Source organism: Bison bison, unplaced genomic scaffold, assembly GCF_000754665.1.
Source record: "Bison bison bison isolate TAMUID 2011002044 unplaced genomic scaffold, Bison_UMD1.0 scf7180017864180, whole genome shotgun sequence".
NCBI lineage: Eukaryota > Metazoa > Chordata > Mammalia > Artiodactyla > Bovidae > Bison > Bison bison.
This window is the reverse complement of record NW_011494752.1, coordinates 13,804,927-13,829,168: the sequence shown is the minus strand read 5'-3', so window position 1 is coordinate 13,829,168 and position 24,242 is coordinate 13,804,927. Positions and strand designations below refer to the sequence as shown.

Below are 24,242 nucleotides of genomic sequence, written 5' to 3'. Positions count from 1 at the left end.
AGGTTCCTTATTGCTAATTAGGAGTCCCACACTGGGGAAAGGAGACTTCTCACAGTAGCTTCCTCACGAGAGAGGGATGCCCTGTAAAAGAGTAAATTGGGGTTCGATAGCTTGTTTTTAAATGTCTACAGAGTGAAACCAAATTGTAAGCTTTAAGAAGTATTTTTAAAAAGTACTCTGGCAATGGCTGTGATAAAATTTCAGTCACATTCTTTTTGATATTAAGAAATTTTTTCTAGTTCCTGTTTGAAATATGTATGGTACTGAGAAAATTTAGGTTTCTTGGTAAGCAGGAGTGTGTGTAGAAATTAGGTCAAAAGGAAGATTTATCTTAAAAGTTCTGTCCTTCTTGGAGAGATAGGTGGTTCCGAGGAAAAGCTTTTCCCTCGGAAGGAAATAAAATCTGTAACTACAAAGTAACTGTGAGGTTTGAGTGGTGTGAAACTGCCTATCTTTCTCATGCTCTCCCAGGCCTTTCTTTATAGCAGTGTTGGATCCTTGCTTTCATGCTGCATTCTTCTTCATTTCTGTCACTGTCATCTGCAGTCTATCTCATGTAAAAAGCTCCACAGTCTTTCCAGGCTCTGTTCTTTCCTATTCTCCTCCATCCTCCACGCTACTACCAGAATTACATCAACTCTCCTCCACATGAAATGTGACCAGTTAGATGCTTGTCCTAAGTCCTCAGGCCTGCGTGTGGGGCCGTGCCCCTCACAGTCAGATCTCAGCTTCCATCTCTGGCCTTCTCAGATGCTCTTTGCTCATGGAGCCTCTGCTTCAACTATTCTGAGATCTCATGCTGTTTTCTCTTCTTAGAATGCTCATCTCCTTTTCTCTTTCACATGATAGCTATCTACTCATCTTTTAGGAGCTAACTCCGTCTCCTCTGAGATGCCTTCCTGGATTCCCTAGGTTCGCATCTCATTCTCTGTTGTTACCACACTTTGTTTTCATGCTTCTCGCAGAGTATGCATGCTGTACCAGAATCTGAACTGCCATGACTTGCTGGCTTGAAGTTCAAGAGCAGGGACACAGTAGTCATATCCATGGTGCCCATTTCTGTACAGACACATTCTTGGTACTCAGTAAAAATGGTTGAATGGAATTGAGGGTCCATTAAACACCTTTGCTTCATTTCATTTGCCTTCTATTAAAGTTGGTTCACTGACCGCATTCATTTTTTGTCATTGTCTCTGACTGCACACAGTAGGAGCATAACAAATGTTGAACAAATGACTTAGTTCTAATAGCACTGTTGAGCTTGTAATTAAGAGACACACGTATTTTTAGATTGCAAAATTCTCTACTGATTTATTTCCTTGGTATTAAAATTACATTTGACAGTGACAAAGAATTTCACATTTTGTGCATTTCTTTGGTCACCCTTTCACATTAGAATGAATTACTCTTCACTTATGACTTTTGTGTGAACCTCCCGGCTCTTCACCCGCAGCTTGTTGACCTGGGACTCAGCAATGTCAGCCCGTTCCTCAGCCTCCTCCAGCTCGTGCTGGAGTTTGCGGAATTTGGCAAGATTGACATTGGATTGTTCCTCCTGAGAAAAGAAATGCATTTGAGAGAACAAGAAAATGTGACATTTCCTTATTCTTACTGCCTTTCTTACTAGGAGCAGCTACAGGATTTGCTTAATAAGTAAGAAGCAGAAGGTTCTGTTCTTTGGTAATATACCTGTTTGGGACAGGGCATCCCACACATTCGCCTCTGTGTTGTTTGGGCTTATAACTCCCTGTTCATTATCTCTTATTTAACTCTCTTCTTGGCAAACTTAAGATGCTACAGTGACAACAGGGAGATCAAAGTAGCAGGAATTTGAATCAACCTTGTTTCTGTAAAACAAATTCTTAAAAGTAGGTGGAGAAGGCAATGGCAACTCACTCCAGTACTCTTGCCTGGAAAATCCCATGGACAGAGGAGCCTGGTAGGCTGCAGTCCATGGGGTCGCTAAGAGTCGGACACGACTAAGTGACTTCACTTTCACTTTTCACTTTCATGCATTGGAGAAGGAAATGGCAACCCACTCCAGTGTTCTTGCCTGGAGAATCCCAGGGACAGCAGAGCCTGGTGGGCAGCTGTCTATGGGTCGCACAGAGTTGGACACGACTGAGGCGACTTAGCAGCAGGGTACCTTGGTAGTACTGGATGCAGAGAACCTTAAGGAAGGATTTTAGAATTAATAGTATGAGAAAGTGCATTAAGTGCTCAGTCGCTAAGTTGTGTCCGACTCTTTGTGACCCCATGGACTGTAGCCCACCGGGCTCCTCTGTCCATGGGATTTCCCAGGCAAGAATACTGGAGTAAGTTGCCATTTCCTTTTCCAGGGGATCTTTCTGACCCAGGGATTGAACCAGAGTCTCCTGCATTGGCAGGCGGTTTCTTTACTACTGAGCCACCTGGGAAGCCCATGAGAAAGAGAACTGCAACCAAATGAAAAAGAAATGTTCTGAGGTGGATTCATCATAAACTTAAATAAGGCTTAGATTCAGAGCCCTCATTTGCACACCTCTGCGAGTACTCGTTGTTGCTGAGTGTTTTAGATAGGGAGGGAAGTGAGTTACAACCAAGAAACATTTCTATACTACCATGTCTGGAAAAGTACTTAAGGAGACGTCAGAAGAAATGAACCTGAATCTCCAAGGCTCTGGTAATTAGTGTTATGGTTTTTTTCCTTCTAAATATTCATTTTTCAAACCCACTTTCATATTCCCAATTCTGTGTTCTTTGCCTTAAAAAAAAGCCTCTTAAATTCTTTGACCTTTTGTCTCCACAAAACCTGGCCCTGCTCCTGAACCTTTTTCTCTCGCTGTAGAGGTACTCACAGCCTCTTCAGCTTGTCTCTTGTAGGCCTTGACTTTGCTTTGTAACTTGTCCACCAAGTCCTGCAGCCTGAGAACATTCTTGCGGTACTCCTCAGTCTGCGATGAAAGAGGTAGCAAATAGATAGTGTCATAATTTGAAAACAATTTATTTTTATTTTCTTGAAAGCAGTAGGCCTGAATTACATGGAAAAGCTCGTCACCTGGTAAGTGAGTTCCTTCACTCTTCTCTCATGTTTCCGAAGACCTTTGACAGCCTCAGCATTGCGCTTCTGTTCATTTTCAACCTCATTTTCGAGCTCCCTCACCTGTAAGAGTACAAAGATGGTTAGCCACTTGGCTGTAACTAGCAGCATGGGAGTTGAACGGGTTGGGAGCCCCACCCTGGCTTCTAGTTTCTGGATCTGCTTCTTCCCGCCCTTCAGGGCCAGCTGCTCAGCCTCATCCAGACGGTGCTGCAGGTCCTTCACCGTCTGCTCCATGTTCTTCTTCATCCGCTCCAGGTGGGCGCTGGTGTCCTGCTCCTTCTTCAGCTCCTCAGCCATCATGGCCGCCTAATTAGCAGTAAAATAAAACTAGTTGAGAAAGGTGAGACAGCCCATCAAGATTCTAGCTTGATGACCCAGTGTGGCCCTCTGCTCACATCAGTGATGGCCTTCTTGGCTTTCTCTTCTGCGTTGCGAGCTTCCTGGAGAATGTCCTCCATCTCTCCCTGGATTTGCGTGATGTCTGTCTCTAGCTTCTTCTTGGTGTTGATCAGGCTGGTGTTCTGTTTCAAATTAGTAAAAAAGAAGACAAGGTCATTTAATTGTATTATACCTATTTACATTATTATTTTTACTAGGCATAAAATTATTGATCATAAATATTCAGAATAAAAACCAAATCAAAGGTAGACTCTAAGTTTCACTTCTCTTCTTTCTACATACCTACGTCTATTAATAAAAATTCTTTTAGATTCTTCCAGATGAAAATTAATTTTGGATACCGAGCATATTCAACTACTATCAGTGGCTGCTGTAAGTATAAAGCACGACCACTGCCCCAGGAAAAAATGTGAAGTGCTGTGGGTGGCATCACATAGCTCATGATGAATGGATTATTAATTTTTAGTTGTTTATTCACATTTGTTGGCTCTATATGGATAAATAGCATCATTATTGGTACAAAAATGAACCAAGGATCTCTTACATTTTTAGAAAGTTGACAGTATTTGAATATGCAGTCAATTCAAGGATACTAATGATGAGTAACAAAAATGCATTTTAACTTGATTTTAAAATTATTTTGTAGTATGTGATTTTAACTTTTCATAATGGCTATTTCCATATATCGCAACTTTAAAAAAGTATATAATAATATATGCTTATTGTAAAATAAATAGTTGACATATAAATTAGCAAAAAAGAGACAAAGAATAATTACTATATTCTTACTACCCAGAGATGACTGTTGATAAAACCTTTGCTTACACTTCTGGATGTTTTCTGGGTATTTTTAAAAGAAAGGATAATGCTTTCTATATGATTAAATTGCTCTTTAAACTTATTATATTGTGAATGTCTTTCCATGACATTTATTACATGAATATTAAGTGCTGCTTATTAGCCATTGTGAGGATATAACCACCACTGATTTCACAAATCCAGTATAAACAACAAATGCTGACTGGAGGTACTGTGGCCTTCTTGCATCTGATTTATCTGTTTGCAGCTTAGAGTTACAAGATAAGATGGGTTACCGATGTTGTAAATATGATTATTAATAGAGGGTCTTTTGTGCTTTTTTTAAACAGAAGTTTCTAGAACAGTAAATTATTTCAAATCAACATGATTAAGCCAGCCTATAAGTGTATTTGTGAATCTGCTGGACCCCAGTGCATATTTACTGCTGTACATTTTCCTGAACTCCTGGGAGGGACCCTGGCCAAGGTTCCTCCTTACTGTTGAACAAGCTTATCCTCTGCAATGGTCTTCAGCTTCAGGGAGTGCATTTGCTCAACCATAGTCCCAAACCTCACCTGTGTGTGCAGAAGCTGCACACGCTCACTGGCGTCCAAAAGCTCTTGCTCTGCCACTCGCCTGCTCCTCTCTGTCTGTTCCAGCGATGCCCTCAGCTCTTCAATCTCAGCCTGCATCAGGTTGGCTCTGCGCTCAACCATGGCCAGCTGCTCCTTAAGGTCATCCTGGCCCCTGATGGCATCATCCAAGTGGAGCTGAGTGTCCTGCGCAGATGGAGCAAAGGGCTCTTACACATGCTCCAGTTAAAGCAAATGCAACTTTAGGGTCACGTAAACACATTGATCTTGACAACTGAGTGCATGATTGGACAGGAAAAATCCTCAAGTCTCTTTAAAGGCAAATTCTTTGTAGCTTGGGTGGCAGTTCTACCCAAGAACGTGATGTTATATTATTTTAGATCCTGAGTCATTAAAGACAATGCCATGAATAAAGCTATACAATTTTGCATTAGGAAAGTATCCTTAGAGATGAACTAATAAAATGGTCTTATTTTATCAATGTTAAATAAATAGAGATATACATATTATGTTTCTATTTATACATTAAACACATGCAGTCCACGTAAGTGAAGTGATTTGTGCAGTGGTATGTAGCTAAAATCGTTTATCACTACCTCTGTCTTGTCACCACTCATCACTTTGTCTTCTTTTCAGATGACAAAGTAAATTCTGCCCTGGGCTTTTAAGAATTAAGCTGTTATTCGACTGTGTGCAGCAAAACTTCAATGAATTACTGTACTATTCAGATGACTTATGGCATATAGTCCTCCTGAAATATTAAAATTTGAGTCACACAATTACTCCCAGAGTGTATAACACCATGTTTGTTTATCCCAATGTACCTTCAGTACTCCTTGTGTGTTTCTAAGATTCTTTATTGCCTCAGTAGCTTGGCGGTTGGCATGGTTCAGCTGGATTTCCATTTCATTGAGGTCTCCCTCCATCTTCTTCTTGATCCTCAGGGCATCATTCCTGCTCCTGATCTCAGCATCTAGGGTGCTCTGCGTTGACTCCATAACTCTGAGATGGTTCCTCTTTAGCTGATCAATTTCTTCATCTTTTTCAGCGATTTTCCGGTCGATCTCTGATTTCACCTGATTTAACTCAAGTTGGATGCGAAGGATTTTGCCTTCTTCATGCTCGAGAGATGCCTTTAGAAAAAGAAACATTTAAATTATCTAAGGAGTGCTTTTGGGGGGTACATTATGATGATTTCTTCAAGAAGGCATTAGAAAAACTCACAAACTCTAATACAGCTTAGTTAACCTTTTAGTTCTATATTCCTAAAGTACAATTCAATATTTCTTACTGAATAACATGAGTTATCCCCTGAAAGTTTGCAGCATGATAGATCTCAGTGGCTATTAATTTTTCAATTTATGTATAATGCATAGGTGAGCAAACAAAACATGTACCTCTGCTTCCTCTAGAGCAGCCTGTAGTTCACCCTTCTCTTGTTCTATTTGTTTCTTTACTTTCTCCAGTTCATGGATATGCTTTCCTCCCTCTGCAATTTGCTCAGTCAGGTCAGAAATCTCCTCTGTAGTTTAATAATAAAACACAAAGTTCAGTTGAGAAAGATGAAAAATTGAAAAGATACCTGTCTACCTTTTTTGAAAGTGAAACGCTACAAAGACTCACGCTGTAAGTTCTTGTTTTCTCTCTTTAGGGTTTCAAGTTGGTCCAGGGACTCCTCACAGGCGTTCTTGACTTTGAACAGCTCAGTGCTGAGAGAGCGGGACTCCTTCTGGGAAGCCTCAAGCTCAGCCTGAGTTTCCTCATACTTCTGTTTCCATTCTGATAGGACCTGAAAAGCAGTCAATTGTCAGCTGATGGAGAAAGGGAGACTAAGTATTAATAAAACGTGGGTGGAGTTTATATAGGCTGAGCCACCTTGTCAAAGTTCCTCTGCTTCTTATCGAGAGCCGCGCAGGCAGCATTGGACCTCTCCACGTCGAGCATGAGGTCCTCAACCTCATTCTGGAGCCTCTGCTTGGTCTTCTCAAGGGAGGCGCATTTGGCATTCACTGCTTCTACGTGTTCCTCAGCATCCTGCAGACGCTGGGCCAGCTTCTTCCTGAGAAGTTGGTCAGTGTGAATGACCAAGAGCAGAGTCAGAGTTACCGCGATGAACAGTTATCAAGCTTCTGACTAGCATATTTTCCCCAAAACTTTTTGCTCCTTTGCCCATGAGTTGTTACAGTTTTCTAAAACACCTTCTCAGCACCTGTTTTATCTCTTCTGCAGTTCTGTTTTCCCTAGTGAATTCTTACGAGGTCATTTTGGTGTGTGTGCTGGTGGTAATGGTGGGGGGGTATGGAGATTCTGAGTAAGCACTTTAGTGGAGCAAGTAATGTGAGGGTGTGAGGGTGAGGAAGAGGGGACAGCCATGAACAGGAAGCCTGGCATTAAAGACTTTTAACTTTGAAGAGGATCCTCAACCATTTTCTAGTATTGTCTTCTTTACAAATGAGGAAACTGTGGCCCAGAGTGACACTGTCAATGCCATACAATTAATCAATAGTCTTCTAGGCTTGGTCCCTTGAGAGAATAAATATTATTCCCTTATTACATTTCTCCAAAGTCTTATTGCTCTCTTTCAGCCCACACTCATAAGCAGGATGCTTCCTCTGCAAAAGCTCATCAAACTCTCTCATTCTGTTTAATTCTGACAACTGCTGAGATAAATCAAACTTTAGAAAACTTCCTTCACTAGAATGTATTGGTTATTTTCCTTCCATGTGTACCTCCCATGAGTTTTATCCCACAGCGTGTGTAATTAGTAAGTTCATTGGTACTGGTTGTTAGTTAAATGATGGGAAAGTACGATAGTCTTATTCTGAACTAATAGTACTCCAGGTAAGGATAAACGGATTGCTGTTAATTATAATATTCATAATAATGTACTAGGTAGTCTCAGTGCCTCTGTTTTTCCTTATATTAAAGAAAATGAATTCTTCTTAATTCATAAAGGATATGCTGATAGTTATTAATTCATTTTGGTGGAAAGAAATTTAAGCTGCTTTTGTAACAGACCAGAATAGGGTGAGGGCTCTGGTCTTGGCCCGTTCTCTAGTGTACATACTCTGGGCTGACAGAAGGAGAATATGGTGGAGTCCACCACTCTACATAAATAGGCTGAAATCCTTCCCCTATCTCCATGGAATAGTCTCTTTCTTTTATTTTTCCTGCACGATTTTAAAGCGTCTATTTCTCTCCACCCGCCTTGCTAAGAGCTCATACTTGGCTTCCTCCAGCTCCTCCGTGCGCTGGATGGCGTCTGTCTCGTACTTGGTCCTCCACTGGGCCACCTCGCTGTTGGCCTTAGACAGCGCCCTCTGCAGCTCGGCCTTGCCCTCCTGCTCCTCCTCGTACTGTTCCCGCAGCAGGTCACAGTCGTGGCGGGCTGACTGCAGGGCGTGGGCCAGCGCACTCTTGGCCTGGACCAACAGAAAGTGTGCTCTATAAGTTTATGTTCTGATCATTGATAGTCTCAGTGTAGAGTTGGATAGGGTGACATGCTGCAGAGTTCAAGTGACTGAAGGTATCAGCTGGAGAATTCTCACCTTAGTCTCCTCTTCTAGCTGCCTCTTTAATTCCTCAATCTGTTGTGTAAATGCTTGTTTGCCTCGGGATAGCTGAGACACCAGAGCATCTTTCTCTTCTAGCTGTCGTGAAAATTCACCTGTGAGAGACAGAATGTGGTGATTTAGTTCTGTTGTCTAGGTGAAGAATAGCTTAATGAATGAAATAACACCAGAACTCTGTTATTTCATATGACAGGGAGAGTAACTCAAGAACTTCGATGCTGTTGAGAAGTTTATTTCTTGCTCTTTTCTGCAAAAAGTGTGGGAGTTTTCTTTGGTATTTTAAGGTTGAGGAGGGTGTTTTGAGTAATGCTGAGGCAAAAAAAAAAAATCTCTTCAGCCCATTGAGATTAAATTTTTTTCTGATAACAACCTGTAATCAACCTACTGTCTCACAGTAAAAAGATGGAGGAATAACATATCAATGATAAAGGGGTGTACATGGCCAAAGAAATGATTCCCTTTTGATAGGTGTACCCTGCACTCCAGGCCCTCCTCGTTCACTGACCTGACTCTGCGTGTAGACGTGCCTTCTGGGCTGACAGTTCATTGATTAGGCGCTGGTGCTCCTCTTCCTTACTTTTCACTTCACTCAGTTGGTCCTCTAGTGTACGGCACATTTTCTCGAGGTTTCCCTGCGGTGCGAAGTAGAAAACAGGGAAAGATAACATGCTTCTCTTTGTAAGTCTGGGGAGCTGTAACTCTTTGCACAAAGGGGCTGAGTTTTCTTTACCTTCCTATCTACTGCAAAGCTCTGCATAATGCCTTGGATGCAAAGTCAGAGGCACCTGGTTTTGGCTAAATGAATACATGAACTATTGTAAAAGTTAGATTATTGTCGTTTGGAAAACTAGAACGTCATTTAAATTCTGCATCATGGAGAATATGGTTTTTACATAAGTTTTTTTTTTCTGTATTTTCATTCTTTCGTGGTAATAATGACAAAGTTTAAAGTGATTTTTCTACGAATGAGATAGGAAGATTAAAATAATTCACTTCAATATAGTACTATCTATTAATAATAATCTTAAAGTTTGAGATAACATCTAAGGCTTGTACAGTTAGATTAGATCATATAGAAACTCAATCATTTTGAGTCATGGAAAATAAGATAAAATGGGACAGGTTAGTACATACCTTGGCTTTGGAGACAGTCTCCATGTTGCTGGCCAGGTCGTCGATCTCCATCTTCATCTCGCTCTTCTCCTTCTCCAGCTTCTGCTTGACCCTCTGCAGGTTGTCAATCTGCTCCCCCAGCTCAGCCACACTGTCCGCGTGCTTCTTACGAAGAGCGGCCGCCGTGGCCTCGTGCTGCAGGGTGGCCTCCTCCAGGTCCCTGCGCATCTTCTGGAACTCGGCCTCCCGCTTCTTGTTCATCTCAATCTGGGCGGAAGTGGCCCCGCCGGCTTCTTCCAGCCGCTCGCTGATCTCCTCCAGTTCCCGGGAGAGGTCTGAGCGCTGCTTCTCTGCTTTGGCGCGGGAGGCCCGCTCAGCCTCGATCTCCTCCTCCAGCTCCTCGATGCGGGCCTGGAGGTGGGGAGAAGCTCATTGTGAGCTCCTTTAAGCTAATTGGTAATTTTGTCATGATGGATGAGACTGACAGAAACCACGGACTTACCTGTAACTCCTTGATCTTCTTCTGCAGCTGCATCGCAAGGGCCTGTTCATCTTCAATCTTGCTTTGCAGATTGCTCATTTCAAACTCCTTCCTGTTAGGAGAGCAGCATGTTAGCTCACGCTGTGTCTTCTTGCCAGTCTTCTTTTCTTAGTGTAACTGAACATTTTAGTATGGCTGGTGATGAGGAAGTGCTAAGTGGGTGTTTTACAAGTCAGAAATGTACCATTTTCATTAAATCAAAAGTCAAAGATGTAATTTTTTTTTTCTGTGTGCCATGAAGTAATATTTTCGAGATCCAGATAGTGAGAAGCTTACAAATGTATTCTCTCATACTCACTTTTTAAGTTTCTCATCCAGTTGCTGCTTATCATTTTCTATATCCATTGTGGATTCTTGAGCCAGTTTTAGGTCACCCTCTAGTTTCCTCTTGGCTCTCTCTAGGTCCATGCGAAGTTTCTTCTCTTGTTCCAGAGATCCTTCAAGCTAAGTTTATAATGCATTTTATTTGTTTCAGTTCTTAAGCACCGAACGTAGCTTTCAAAGGCACAGGAGAATTTTAAAAGATACAGCAAATAGCAGGAAAGCTTTAATTATTATTTCCAAATCAGCAATTAAAGGCTTATGAGCATCACTGATGGTTCCGTGTCACAATAGTTTGTTTCACCTTAAGAGGAAACACTGTGTTTTTCACACTTACATCATCCACTTGCTGTTCTAGCTTGGTTTTAGATTTGGTCAGGGTGTTGACTTTGTCTTCTTCTGCCTGCAAGTCATCCAGGGTCTGCTGGTGGGCCTCCTGAAGGGCCTTCTTCTCCTTGGTCAGCTTTGCAATGTTTTCATCAAGGCCTGCCATCTCTTCTGTGAGGTTTTTCACCTTTAGAGTTAAACAAATTATAGAAATATTAATGACATTCTGTTGTCTTGATGAGAAACACAGTAATATTTTAGAATAATGTCAACCTGAGATGAAAAATGGAAACTGAAAGTTAACCCAGGCCTATGTAGCTGAAAAATATGGGAGATAAAGGTCAAGGTAAATGGATAAAAATGATGAAGACTAAAGAGATGACATAATTATAACAATATTATCTTTTCATATTCAATAATTTCAGGATTAAATATGCAGTTAAAATATATCAGTAACAAGCTCGCACTTGTAAACACTTTAAAATGGGTCATGATTTGTACCTTATTTTCTGTGGCGTGTTTCTCCTTCTCAACCTTGGCCAGTGTCAGCTCAAGGTCATCTATGTCTTTCTTCAGTTCCGAACATTCGTCCTCCAGTTTCCTCTTCTTGGCCGTCAACTCAGCATTGATCTCTTCCTCATCCTCTGCTCTCTCAGTTAGCTCTTTGATTTTTGCCTCAAGTTGGATTTTGGTTTTAATCAACTGGTCACACCTTTCCTCTGCATCAGCCAAGCCATCTGCTTCCTAGAGGGGGAAAGGAAACATATTCATTTGTTTAAGCTGTATCTGCAAATACACAACAATGTATTAAAAGGAGCAAACCTCAATGACTCAGTCAGAATGGTCAACACGTATGCCAACTAACTTGTCAACTTAATCAAATGCACAAAATGTTAATAATTGCAACCTACTGATTAAATAAATATAATAGTGAATTTCTTCCAAATATCCGTGTGTGGAAGGTCAAATCAGTAAAATTAGCCTTTTGGCAAAATCTGCTCCTTGGCTACTTTGGAAAAGTTACTTATTCATTCTAGGGATCAGTTTTTTCACATTTGAGGGGGGATTAATTTAGCCTTTTTTCTGTCCTGGTAAAAGCAACGTAACTTTCATTTTATGCACAAAAACATATATTAAGAGGAGAACATTATAATGCAAGGGAAGGTTCTAGGAAGAAAGGAGAATTTTTATGGATTTTTTGGTGTGTGACTTTGCTCACTGATGACCGAACTATGCATGAATGTGCATTGAAAGTAGAGGGCATAATTTGTGACTTTGCGTCTACTCTTCTTTAGGTCTGAGTTTTGAATTTTTGAATGGTAAACAATTGCAACAAATGTTTCAGTGGAAACCATTTATTTATAAATCTTCAGTTTAAAAAAGCCTCATATCCAGTCAGTGATTGGATGCTATGTAGCTGAACTGTGCAATGTCTCATACTCACAGATTGAACTTGGAGTTGTAAGTCGTTTTTCTCTTGCATCAGAGTCACCATTTTCTCTTCAAGTTCTTTCCTTTTTGCCTCTGACTTAGCCAGCTCTTCTTTGGTCTTCTCAAATTCTTCCTTCATGTTGGCCATCTCCTTCTCTGTCTCTGCACTCTTGAGGAGGGGCTTGATCTTGAAATACAGCTTCATCCAGGGCCAGTGCTTGACGTTCATGAAAGCACGGACATTGTACTGGATGCAGAAGATAGATTCTCTGTTGGAAGAAAAGAGGCAAGTGAAGAAGAATGTGGAAAGTTAACATCTCTCAACAAAAATAATGACTGGATTAAGCTATGAAAATGTGGAGAAGTGAGACTTGTACTTGTTTCCTCACCTTCTCTCCATCATCTTCCTGAACTCCACTCTCATCAGGAACCCTCTGCAAATGGCCTGAGTGCGTGTGATGAGCTGAGCCAGCTTTTCATCTCGCATCTCCTCTAGAATTCCCAGCAGGCCAGCTTTAAAGAAAACCTTGCCAAAGAACAAGTTAAATATGTTACTTCTGCTCATAAGAAAGCCCAGAGGGGGTGAATTATGATAGAAATTAGGGTTGCTGGTACCTTGGTGTGACCAAATTTGTACTGGGTGTGGTCAATGTCAATAGACCCTAAAAGTTTCTCAGAAGCCTTCTTGCTGTCGATGAACTGACCCTCTGGGATAGCACTTGCATTTAGAACCTTATATCTGTCAGAATAAAAAGAATATAAAAATGTGGGTTTTCACTGAAAAAAATGAAAGTCTTGGTAGCTACCATTGAAAAAATTAATTTGAGTTTTGGAGAAAAAAATTCCATTAAAACCATCAATGCCTTTTGTAAAACTTGAGAAGATAGGATGAAAAACTTAATGACTATATAAACCAAGGCTTCTTTCTTTTGCAATCACCTTTAAAATGGCTGGAGCTCATTTTTCAGGGAAAAGTCTTTCAAATGAGCTTTGTGGCAATTTTTATATAGGCTAACACACTGAAAGGGAAAAATAAAGAGACACAAACCTCTGTTTGAAGTCCGCATACAGGATTCTGCTGGGGAAGCCCTTCCTGCAGATGCGGATGCCCTCCAGCACGCCATTACACCTCAGCTGGTGCAGGACCAGCTCGTGCTCCATGGCCCCTAAAAAAAGACATGTTCTCCATATAACAGTCTCCTGAGAAGTCACACTGGAGCTTGTCTGGGTATCAGAAGTGCCTTACCAGGAGTTTTAGTTTCATTGGGGATGATGCAGCGTACAAAGTGGGGGTGAGTGCTCCTCAGGTTGGTCATCAGCTTATTCAGATTCTCCTGTGGAACCATGTTAAAAGTTTCAAAATAATTTCTAGTTGCATCAACAAGAGAGTTCCTATCGATGATCCTTAGTGAATTTGCCCCCATTTCACCTTTTAATGAGCTGTCTCAATGAAGAACAAGTCATAATGACCATGAGAAATCATATGTATGGATTATAGAGAGGAAATAATGGATTACAAAAAATCAGCCAACTTCAGTTTATTTTCCTCAAGCACTGCCAATCAGAGAAAATTTGTATTGTGACTTCAGTCATATGAAGTAGATGTAACTGACTACATCTGCTTCAAAGAGGGTTTGATTTCATGTGAAATTTGCTTACTAGCAGGGCTTTTAGATATTGGGCTTAAGGGGTAAATGATTAATTTATCCTAAAAGTTTACATGAAGAAGAGACACACCATAGGTCTTTTTGCTAAATTTTTCCTTAAGGAATTTTCCAGTTTTTTTTTTTTTTTAGTATGTCACTACCTCAGTTTCACCATATATTTCTTTAAAATAATTTTTTAAGTTATGTTAATATTATTTTTTACAAAAGTAATCCTTTGGAATTCAAGAATATACTGTACCCTGAAAAGAGCTGACACAGTCTGGAAAGAAGAACCCTTCTTCTTGCCACCTTTCTTTCCACCGCCACCCTCTGAAAAATGAAATGGAAAAATTAAAATTATTTACAATTATCCACAGACATCATGGCTGCCAAAATTCCCTTGAGAATTTAAATTTGCACTCATTCACTTGTGTCATTCCTATTCTTTCCATGTCTCTCCCCTTTCAACTTTAGAATTAGAAGATATGTGTTGGTTCATGTAATAGGCATTTAGAACAACAGCAACAAAAACAAACAAAAAAACTTGTAGGTGAAAAGAATATATGTGGGCAAGGGATGGGACACAGCTACTCCAAACTGGCCAAGTCTGTCCCCTGCAGGAAGTGCCCAGGAGACAGAGTAGTAATGCCTCTTTAGTGCACACAATTCCAGGAGGGAAGGCAAAGTTGCATGCTTGGTCCCAGATGGTGAACCTCTGGTAACCTGCAAGGAAGTCCTATTTCCTATTTGCCGGTACCTTTGTCCTGTTACTTGCGCATTTGGGGTTTAGGAGAATCGAACTTCAATTTCTTAAGCACTGGTGGGCTGGCAAAAGATGTCCTCATTTCTAGCTTAGCTGAATCCTTGAAAACCCAATATTGTTAAAATGGTATAAATGAGCTCTATGATCCTGAGTAAGTCCCTTAACCTCTTGGAGTCTCTGTTTCCTCACTGGTGAAATGAGGCTATAGACAAAGATGCATAGTGTCAACTGTAGCTTTGAAAGTCTGTGATCTTAGAATGATACCATGCTTATTAAATATACCTCTTTCTATTAGCTCCACATTGGCCAGTATTTTCAATGGTAGATTTTGTTGTATCTGTCTCTGATAAGCAATGTATTTCTGTTTTGAGACTCTTAAGGATATATAATTGATCTTAAAAATAACCTTCAGCACTTGGACCTCCAGCGAAGAGGAAAGCCAGAGTCTTCATTGCGGACTTCTGGTACAGCCCGACCACTGTCTCATTCAGGGGGTCCTTGTTCTTGTCCAGCCAGCCGGCAATGTTGTAGTCCACGGTGCCTGCGTAGTGCACCAGGGAGAAGTGGGCCTCAGCCTTGCCCTTGGCAGGTTTGGGCTTTTGGAAGTTGTTGGACTTTCCAAGATGCTGTTCATAAAGCTTGTTCTTGAAGGAGGTGTCTGTGGCCTTGGGGAACATGCACTCCTCTTCCAGGATGGAGAAGATGCCCATAGGCTGAGAGAATGAAAAGCAACATGCCACTTGAATTGTCTGCCTGCAGAAGTAATGGGTAGCATTCTGATCCTACTTGAGTAAATACATCATATCATTCTTTACAGTTAGTGAAAACTGATTTCTTTGGTTAGAAGTAGTTAAATGGCAAGGATTACTTGGGTGTCTATCAATACCCAGATGTGTGCTGGGCTCTGGGATATGATGGAGATAAGATGAAAAAGGAAGGACCTCCGGTGGAGTTTATGTCTTTGCCCCAAAGCCTTGGAGCAATGTTTCTCCAAGTGTGACTTGCAAATGGGTTATGTCAGAAACACCTGGTAAAAATGCAGATTCCGAGGCTCTACCCCACCCTTCCCCCAAAATGTTTCTAGGAGCGAGCTTAGGGGAATGTACAGGTTTACTCAGTACCTGTGGGGTCTTTGGCACAACTGAGAGCCCCTGCTTTCAAGTACTAGGAACTCCACCTTCAAATGCCAGCAGGAATGGCTCCAAAACTGACAAAGAAATAAGTGAATCATGCTCTCCTCAGAGCTCTTTAATAAGGAAAGATGGTTTAAGAATCAGACTTGTCATCAGACTATGAGGAAGGGTAGAGTTCTGGACTCTAGGAAAGACTCAGTCTCCTTTCATCAGATCATCTACCTCAGAGTTGGCCAAAGGACCTTCCCTGATCTTAGTTACCAATAGAAACCTTTTACCAGAGTGTGCAGTGAGATTTGTGATTTTCCTCTAAATACGGGTCAGCAGTGTGACCTGTGGTCTGAGAAAGGAAGGCGAACCTTCTCGATGAGCTCGATGCAGGCGGCCAGGTCCATCCCGAAGTCGATGAACTCCCACTCGATGCCTTCCTTCTTGTACTCCTCCTGCTCCAGCACGAACATGTGGTGGTTGAAAAACTGTTGCAGTTTCTCATTGGTGAAGTTGATGCACAGCTGCTCCAGGCTGTTGAACTACATAAGTAGAAAATACAAGTGAACATTCTTCTTGTGATAACAGCTTCTCTTTGAAAGGACTCTTCTGACATAGTTAGCCTAACTGCTTCCTGCATGAAAACACAACCGGACTCAGAGTGATGTCCCCATACACAGAAGCCAAAGAGGTTCTAAGACACGGGTGAACCTTGCAAATACTAGGCTGAGTGGGTTCAAAGCTCTATGTAGTGTATGATGTCATTTACATGAAATGTCCAGAATAGGCACATCCATACAGGCAGAAAGCAGATTTCCAGGGGATGGGGTAAGAAGGAGATGGGAACTAACTGCTTAGGGGGGAGCAGTTGCCCACTGGGTGGATGAAAATGTCCTAGAATCTATTGCACACGTCTGTAAATACATCAGAATCCATTGAATTCAGTACTTTAACTGAATGAGATGAACTGTATGAGATGTGAATTATATCTCAGTAAAAAACTGTTATTGAAAACTCTCAAAAAGGTTGCCGGCTTACACTGTCCTTAGCTCTCATTTGAAAACACGTGAATTACTCTTCATATTGTTGCTTGGAACAAGATTATTCCGCTCTTCCCATGTTGGGTTGAGGATTTCTGGAAATGCTTTTGTTCCTAAACCCAGAAAATCTCATCCAGTGTCCCTGAGTGCACTCATAGAGAAAGGTGTGGAAATGAGACCTCTGGATCAGACACTGAGACACTGTTGTTGGGGAGAATACTTGGGTAAACTGTATGGGAGGTATTCTGTCTTAGGCAGATGAATTTGAGTTTCTTTACCGTGCCATTTCCATCCCATCTACTGGCCATGGAGGGCAGGTAGGAATCTCAGAATTGTGCTTTGAATTTGTCCTTGTCTTCCACACAGCCATCTCTGCTAACTATGAAAGTGCTAACTATGTGCTGGGGGATGGCGCTTAGGTCTTTAAATCCAGAAATCTTGTAATGGCAAATGATTCACAGAAGTAGATCCATTATCTGGGGTGCTATGAGCTTTCTATACAGGTCTTAGTTGAATTTACCCTGTTTGGGGTCAATACCATTTCCATTATCCAAGTTCACAGGTAGGAAGTGACAGAGGTGGAGTTTGAACCCAAAGTTGATGCCCTTTCATGGACTTTTTGATTGTCTTTCATGTGTCAATTTAAGGTGTTATGGTGTTAACTGGTTGTTGTTTTTTTATAGACTCTTTCTAGTAATGACTGCTGAAGCAAGATTGGTAAGCTTTTCTCCTGCAAAGTTTCTGCTAACTCACATCAAAGATCTCAAAGCCAGCAATGTCCAAGACCCCGATGAAGTACTGCCTGGGCTGCTTGGTGTCCAGCTGCTGGTTGATGCGGGTGACCATCCACAGGAACATCTTCTCATAGACGGCTTTGGCCAGAGCACCCACTGCATTGTACACCTTCATGGACAGAGTAATGATTATTGCTCTTATTAAAGACATGAACTGAAGTCCTGGAAAATGTGTGATTCATGAAGGTTGTGCACATACCTGCTGCACAGTCTGGCCTTTGGTGACAAACTCATTGCCAACCTTGACTCTAGGGTAGCAGAGGGCTTTGAGCAGATCAGCAGAGTTCAGACTCTGGAGGTAGGCAGCCTTGTCAGCAACTGCAGAGACACAATTCAGACATCCAGCATGGCCTACTGTGGCCCCACAACACCTAGGAGCGGAGTAAGGAGGGAATCACTGCTATGTGGGGTTTGATTTGTGTGTCCATAAGATGCTCAGGTGTAAAAGAGACATGAGCTTGGAGTCGGTTTACTTGCCTATTTTCTCTCATTCAGCCCACTTGGGGGTTCATTTTGTACCTTCAGTGCCATCTGGTTCTGCTTGCTCCTCACGCTGCTTTTGCTTGAATTTTAGGTTCCCATAATGCATTACTGCCCCTGTGAGCTTGTAGATGGACACTCTTTCATCAGAAGTGAAGCCCAGGATGTCAATGGCACTCTGCCAGGAGAGATGAGAGGACAGAATTAGGACATAAGACACTAAATTACTTAGGAGAGTTTGTACTGTGTCCTGAACCACACCTACAGCAGGGTTGTCACTGTCATTCCCATATATACCAATTCGTTTTAAAAACTGCATGTGAAACTTACATCTGTGGCTATCAACTCTTCTTGGTCATCGATGCTAGGGACTGTGATCTCCCCTTGACTCACGAAGGCATAGTCATATGGGTTGGTGGTGATTAGGAGCATTTCTGGGTACGTAGAATTCAGGGTATATGTTTAATGTTAGAGGGGACTAATAAAGATGTTAGCTTTTAACTTAACATATTTAAGCTTTTTCATACCAATTAGCTCTGGCTTCTTGTTAGACATGATCTGATAAAAAATATGGTAGCTTCTTTCTGCCTTCAGCTGGAAAGTGACTCTAGACTTCTCCAGAAGATCTGCAATGGCAAGTGGACACAGGATTAGAGGGAAAACTGATAAAGTTCTGGGAGTGACTTTGGTTCTTGGGGTCATGAACTAAAAATTTCATTGGCCCCTTGTGATTTCAGCTGAATGGTCCCATGAGGTACCATGTAATTTTGTCTTTACCACTGTGGTTACTCTTACCCCTCTTGAAGGAAACTAAAGTTGTCTGTCTGAAGACATATTCATTTCTCATACATAGGATCCTTGACAATTGATTCTTGATAACCTGTTCCTCCTCAGTGTCTCTGTCACTTAATAATAGTTACTAAGAGCAACATTTATCAAGCTTGCACTAAGGAAGAAATCTCATACACTAAACCCAACTAATGTACCCCTAGTCTTACTTTTTACTTAGAAAAATTTGAAATGTCTTGTGAGGCTGAAATCCTTCTGAGAAGCCCAACAATTCCTCGCAGTTTCTATAGCAGAGTTAGCTCCTGACTGAAGTGGGTGAAGCACACCTTTGGCTCTGGTTAGACTGGCATTTCCCAAGAGCATATTTGGTGTTGCATAGGCTTTTAGTCCCAGCAGGAGCTGTAAGATGTTCCTCCAGTCTATCACTGTCACTCTAGATTCTGTTTAGAAGGTCCTGTTACTCACATGTTTCAATATCAGCAGAAGCCAGTTTCCCTGTGGTACCGAAGTGGATCCTAATGAATTTACCCTTGCAAGTGAAAAAGATGATGTTACATACAAAACAGCACATGAGTAAGAAGAGATTGAAATAATGACTGAGAGATGCCTTTGTGGGCATTTAAGACCCGAGAAAACCCTTCTGTGACCCAGAGACTCACAAAGCGAGAGGAATTGTCATTCCTCACAGTCTTGGCGTTGCCAAAAGCCTCCAGCAGGGGGTTGGCACTGATGATCTGATCCTCCAGAGTCCCCTGCCAAGGCAAGAGTGGTGCTCACATGTGGGGCTTGGGAGTTTCTCACCTGACAGCCCACATGCTGCCCTGGCAACCAGACCCACCTGCATTTTGCCTGAAGTTGGTTCCTCCTTCTTCTTCTCCCCAGTGACTGCAATTGTTGCAAAGTACTGGATGACACGTTTCGTGTTCACAGTCTTTCCTGCCCCGGATTCTCCACTGTCAGATAAAAACCAAATCAGTATCATACTCTCTTGATGACTGTGGCTTTGTAGTAGAGCCTGAATCAGGCAGGTTGATTCCTCCAGTTCCATTCTTCTTTCTCAACATTGCTTTGGCTATTCGAGGTTTTTGTATATCCATACTTTGTTCTAGCTCTGTGAAAAATGACCGTTGGTAGCTTGATAGGGATTGCATTGAATCTATAGATTGCTTTGGGTAGTATACTCATTTTCACTATATTGATTCTTCTGATCCATGAACATGGTATATTTCCCCATCTATTAGTGTCCTCTTTGATTTCTTTCACCAGTGTTTTATAGTTTTCTATATATAGGTCTTTAGTTTCTTCAGGTAGATATATTCCTAAGTATTTTATTCTTTTCATTGCAATGGTGAATGGAATTGTTTCCTTAATTTCTCTTTCTGTTTTCTCATTACTAGTGTATAGGAATGCAAGGGATTTCTGTGTGTTGATTTTATATCCTGCAACTTTACTATATTCATTGATTAGCTCTAGTAATTTTCTGGTGGAGTCTTTAGGGTTTTCTATGTAGAGGATCAAGACAGTATGGTATTGGCACAAAGACAGAAATATAGATCAATGCAACAAAATAGAAAGCCCAGAGATAAATCCACACACCTATGGACACCTTATCTTTGACAAAGGAGGCAAGAATATACAATGGAGAAAAGACAGTCTCTTTAACAAGTGGTGCTGGAAAAATGGAGAAGGTGATGGGACCCCATTCCAGTACTCTTGCCTGGCAAATCCCATGGATGGAGGAGCCTGGTGGGCTACAGTCCATGGGGTCGCGAAGAGTCAGACACGACTGAGCGATTTCCCTTTAATTTTTCACTTTCCACTTTCCACTTTCATGCATTGGAGAAGGAAATGGCAACCCACTCCAGTGTTCTTGCCTGGAGAATCCCCAGGGCAGGGAAGCCTGGTGGGCTGCCGTCAATGGGGTCACACAGAGTCAGACACGACTGAAGTGACTTAGCAGCAGCAGCAGCAGCAGCAGCTGGGAAAACTGGTCAACCACTTGTAAAAGAATGAAACTAGAACACTTTCTAACACTACACACAAAAATAAACTCAAAATGGATTAAAGATCTAAATGTAAGACCAGAAACTATAAAACTCCTAGAGGAGAACATAGGCAAAACACCTTCCAACATAAATCACAGCAGGATCCTCCATGCCCCACATCCCAGAGTAATGGAAATAAAAGCAAAAGTAAACAAGTGGGACCTGATTAAACTTAAAAGCTTTTGCACAACGAAGGAAACTATAAGCAAGGTGAAAAGACAGCCCTCAGAATCGGAGAAAATAATAGCAAATGAAGAAACTGACAAAGAATTAATCTCAAAAATGTACAATCAACTCCTGCAGTTCAATTCCAGAAAAATAAACGACCCAATCAAAAAATGGGCCAAAGAACTAAACAGACATTTCTCCAAAGAAGACATACAGATGGCTAACAAACACATGAAAAGATGCTCAACATTACTCATTATCAGAGAAATGCAAATCAAAACCACTATGAGGTACCATTTCATGCCAGTCAGAATGGCTTCTATCCAAAAGTCTACAAACAATAAATGCTGGAGAGGGTGTGGAGAAAAGGGAACCCTCTTACACTGTTGGTGGGAATGCAAACTAGCACAGACACTATGGAGAAGAGTGTGGAGATTCCTTAAAAAACTGGAAATAGAACTGCCTTATGACCCAGCAATCCCACTGCTGGGCATACACACCAAGGAAACCAGAATTGAAAGAGACATGTGTACCCCAATGTTCATCACAGCACTGTTTATAATAGCCAGGACATGGAAGCAATCTAGATGTCCATCAGCAGATGAATGGATAAGAAAAGCTGTGGTAATAATACACAATGGAGTATTACTCAGCCATTAAAAAGAATACATTTGAATCAGTTCTAATGAGGTGGATGAAACTGGAGCCTATTATACAAAGTGTAAAAGGTGAAAGGGAAGTTGCCCAGTCGTATTTCTTTGTGACCCCATGGACTGTAGCCTACCAGGCTCCTCTGTCCATGGGATTTTCCAGGCAATAGTCCTGGAGTGGATTGTCATTTCCTTCTCCAAGGGATCTTCCCAACCCAGGGATCAAACCCGGGTCTCCCTCATCGTAGACAGACGCTTTACCGTCTGAGCCACCAGGGAAGTATACAAAGTGAAGTAAGCCAGAAAGAAAAACACCAATACAGTATACTAACACATATATATGGAATTTAGAAAGATGGTAACAATAACCCTGTATGCGAGACAGCAAAAGAGACACAGATGTATAGAACAGTCTTTTGGACTCTGTGGGAGAGGGCGAGGGTGGGATGATTTGGGAGAATGGCATTGAAACATATATAATATCATATGTGAAACGAATCGCCAGATCAGGTTTGATGCATGACATAGGATGCTCGGGACTGATGCACTGGGATGACCCAGAGGGATGGTATGGGGAGGGAGATGGGAGGGGGGTTCGGGATGGGGAACATGTGTACACCTGTGGCAGATTCATGTTGATGTATGGCAAAACCAATACACTATTGTAAAGTAAAAAAATAAAAAATAAAAAAAAATTATGAAAAACAAATATGAATGACAAAGTTAACTATTATTGAGCCATTGGAATAAGAAAGGACTTAATAACCGTGAAAGAAAAGGAAGAAGCTACAAAAAATAGTTTAATTTGAATACACAAAGATATATTTGTACATTAAAATTTTTTAATGAAAATAAATATTTGCCCTGAAGTAAGAAATGGCAACTCATTCCAGTATTCTTGCTTGGGAAATCCCACGGACTGAGCAGGCATGCTATGTATAATATATAATTTTTACAGTTGTGTAAAATAAATAAAGATAAAAAAAAAAAAAAGCCAAATCAGTAGAGTTCCTAAAACCAGCAGCTATTTCAGTCATGAAAACAAAGCATCAAGTCTACTTACGTGATCAGGATTGATTGATTCTCTCGGTCTATAAAAGAGAAATTATAGGCAGTCAATACCATTTTTAAATATATTTGTAAATGGTAAATTAATAAAATGGTATGAAGCTAGTATTTTTCAGCATCCTGAGGGCTTGGTGGTCCCCAGGCCCAGCACCTTTTCCAGCTCCCCTCTTTCCTGCTCCCTGAGGTTCCCCTCATCACATCAGCTTACAGACCACCGCTGAAACAGAACACTGCAAGGATGCAGCAGGCTTTCTCTTTTTATACTCCACACTAAATGCACACCAAGTGGACTTGGGTTTTCAGGTGGATTTAGATGACAGGTTAGTAGCATGTTTATTGTAAGTACAAGAAGTAATGGGGAAAAAAGGCATTAGAGATATTTTTAGTGTGGGAGAAGGAGTCAGTATAGTAAAGGTGGTAGCTTTGGAAGTAATCATAGCCTTAGTCATATTTTCAGGGAAAACTAAAGGCTTATTTTGATGTTCTGCTCTCTCTGAAGAGGAAATCTCTCAGTCCTTTCCCCAAGGTGCCATTGTGCCTTAGAATTGTCTAGCTGAGACAGCATTCCAGGAAGAAGATTCATAGTGTGACCGCTCTAATTCCAGATACACCTTATAATCTGGAGTATGTTTTGGTTGGTTCTGGGCAAAGGGCAATGGCATTTAGAGGACCACCTCAAAGAGTGTGTTGAGATGAGTAGAGTCTCTTTCTCCTATGGTTAGTCTCTCTCTCCTAGAGTCTCATCTCCTAAAAAGATGCACATGGAAACATCCAACTCACCAGTCAGCATGAACTGATAGGCGTTGTCAGAGATGGAGAAGATGTGGGGCGGGGCCTCCTGGCGCTTTTTGCCTCGGTAGGCCGTCACCACCTCTGCATTGTACACTGGCAGCCACTTGTAGGGGTTGACGGTGACACAGAAGAGGCCTGAGTAAGTCTGCACCATAAAGGAAAAAAGGAATATAATTATTTAATGAGGACATTAATACTGTTTTTCAAAATATTAACCACCTGTGTGAACAGAGTCCATGAGAACAAACTCACGTAGATCATCCAGGCTGCATAACGCTCTTTGAGGTTGTACAGCACAGCGGGCTCGTGCAGGTGGGTCATCATGGCCATGTCCTCGATCTTGTCATATTTGGGAGGGTTCATGGGGAAGATTTGGTCTTCTTTCACAGTTACTGTCTGTTAGGTCAAACAAGAGGAGCCAGGTCAGTAAAGAAATGTCGGCTCTCCTAACTGGCTGTGGGGCCCCATTGCATCCCCTCCAGATGCTCTACTCACCGCCCCAGCTTCGGTCTTGGCCGTCACCTTCCCCCCTTCCCTGCTCTGCACAGTCGCTTTCACGAAGGACTCCTTAGGGTCCACCACGAAGACTGAGGTCTTGGCGTCAAAAGGCTTATTCTGGGCCTCAATGCGCTCCTTTTCAGACTTTCGGAGGTAAGGAGCGGCCTCCCCAAAAATAGCCATTTCCTGGTCTGAACTCATGGCTGCAGGT

The 24,242-nt window shown here is 41.6% G+C and overlaps 1 protein-coding gene across 1 annotated transcript; it reads right to left on the bottom strand.

Moving 5' to 3' along the window:
- Window positions 1-1,317: 1,317 nt before the first annotated feature.
- LOC104990720 (myosin-4) lies at window positions 1,318-24,242 on the bottom strand. The gene is made up of 38 exons (XM_010843010.1): window positions 24,029-24,242; window positions 23,786-23,929; window positions 23,522-23,678; window positions 22,737-22,764; window positions 19,649-19,763; window positions 19,470-19,562; window positions 19,276-19,339; window positions 18,549-18,647; window positions 18,352-18,455; window positions 18,061-18,199; window positions 17,741-17,859; window positions 17,501-17,650; window positions 16,079-16,249; window positions 14,993-15,299; window positions 14,083-14,153; window positions 13,424-13,511; window positions 13,226-13,343; window positions 12,793-12,916; window positions 12,567-12,703; window positions 12,191-12,446; window positions 11,248-11,490; window positions 10,757-10,933; window positions 10,397-10,542; window positions 10,060-10,150; window positions 9,579-9,968; window positions 8,950-9,076; window positions 8,421-8,539; window positions 8,098-8,294; window positions 6,748-6,931; window positions 6,496-6,661; window positions 6,270-6,394; window positions 5,697-6,005; window positions 4,855-5,058; window positions 3,478-3,603; window positions 3,218-3,388; window positions 3,038-3,142; window positions 2,838-2,933; window positions 1,318-1,555 (listed from the first exon to the last, which is right to left on the bottom strand). Exons 1-38 carry the CDS (start codon window positions 24,230-24,232, stop codon window positions 1,403-1,405), a joined length of 5,817 nt encoding a protein of 1,938 aa, XP_010841312.1. The 5' UTR covers window positions 24,233-24,242; the 3' UTR covers window positions 1,318-1,402.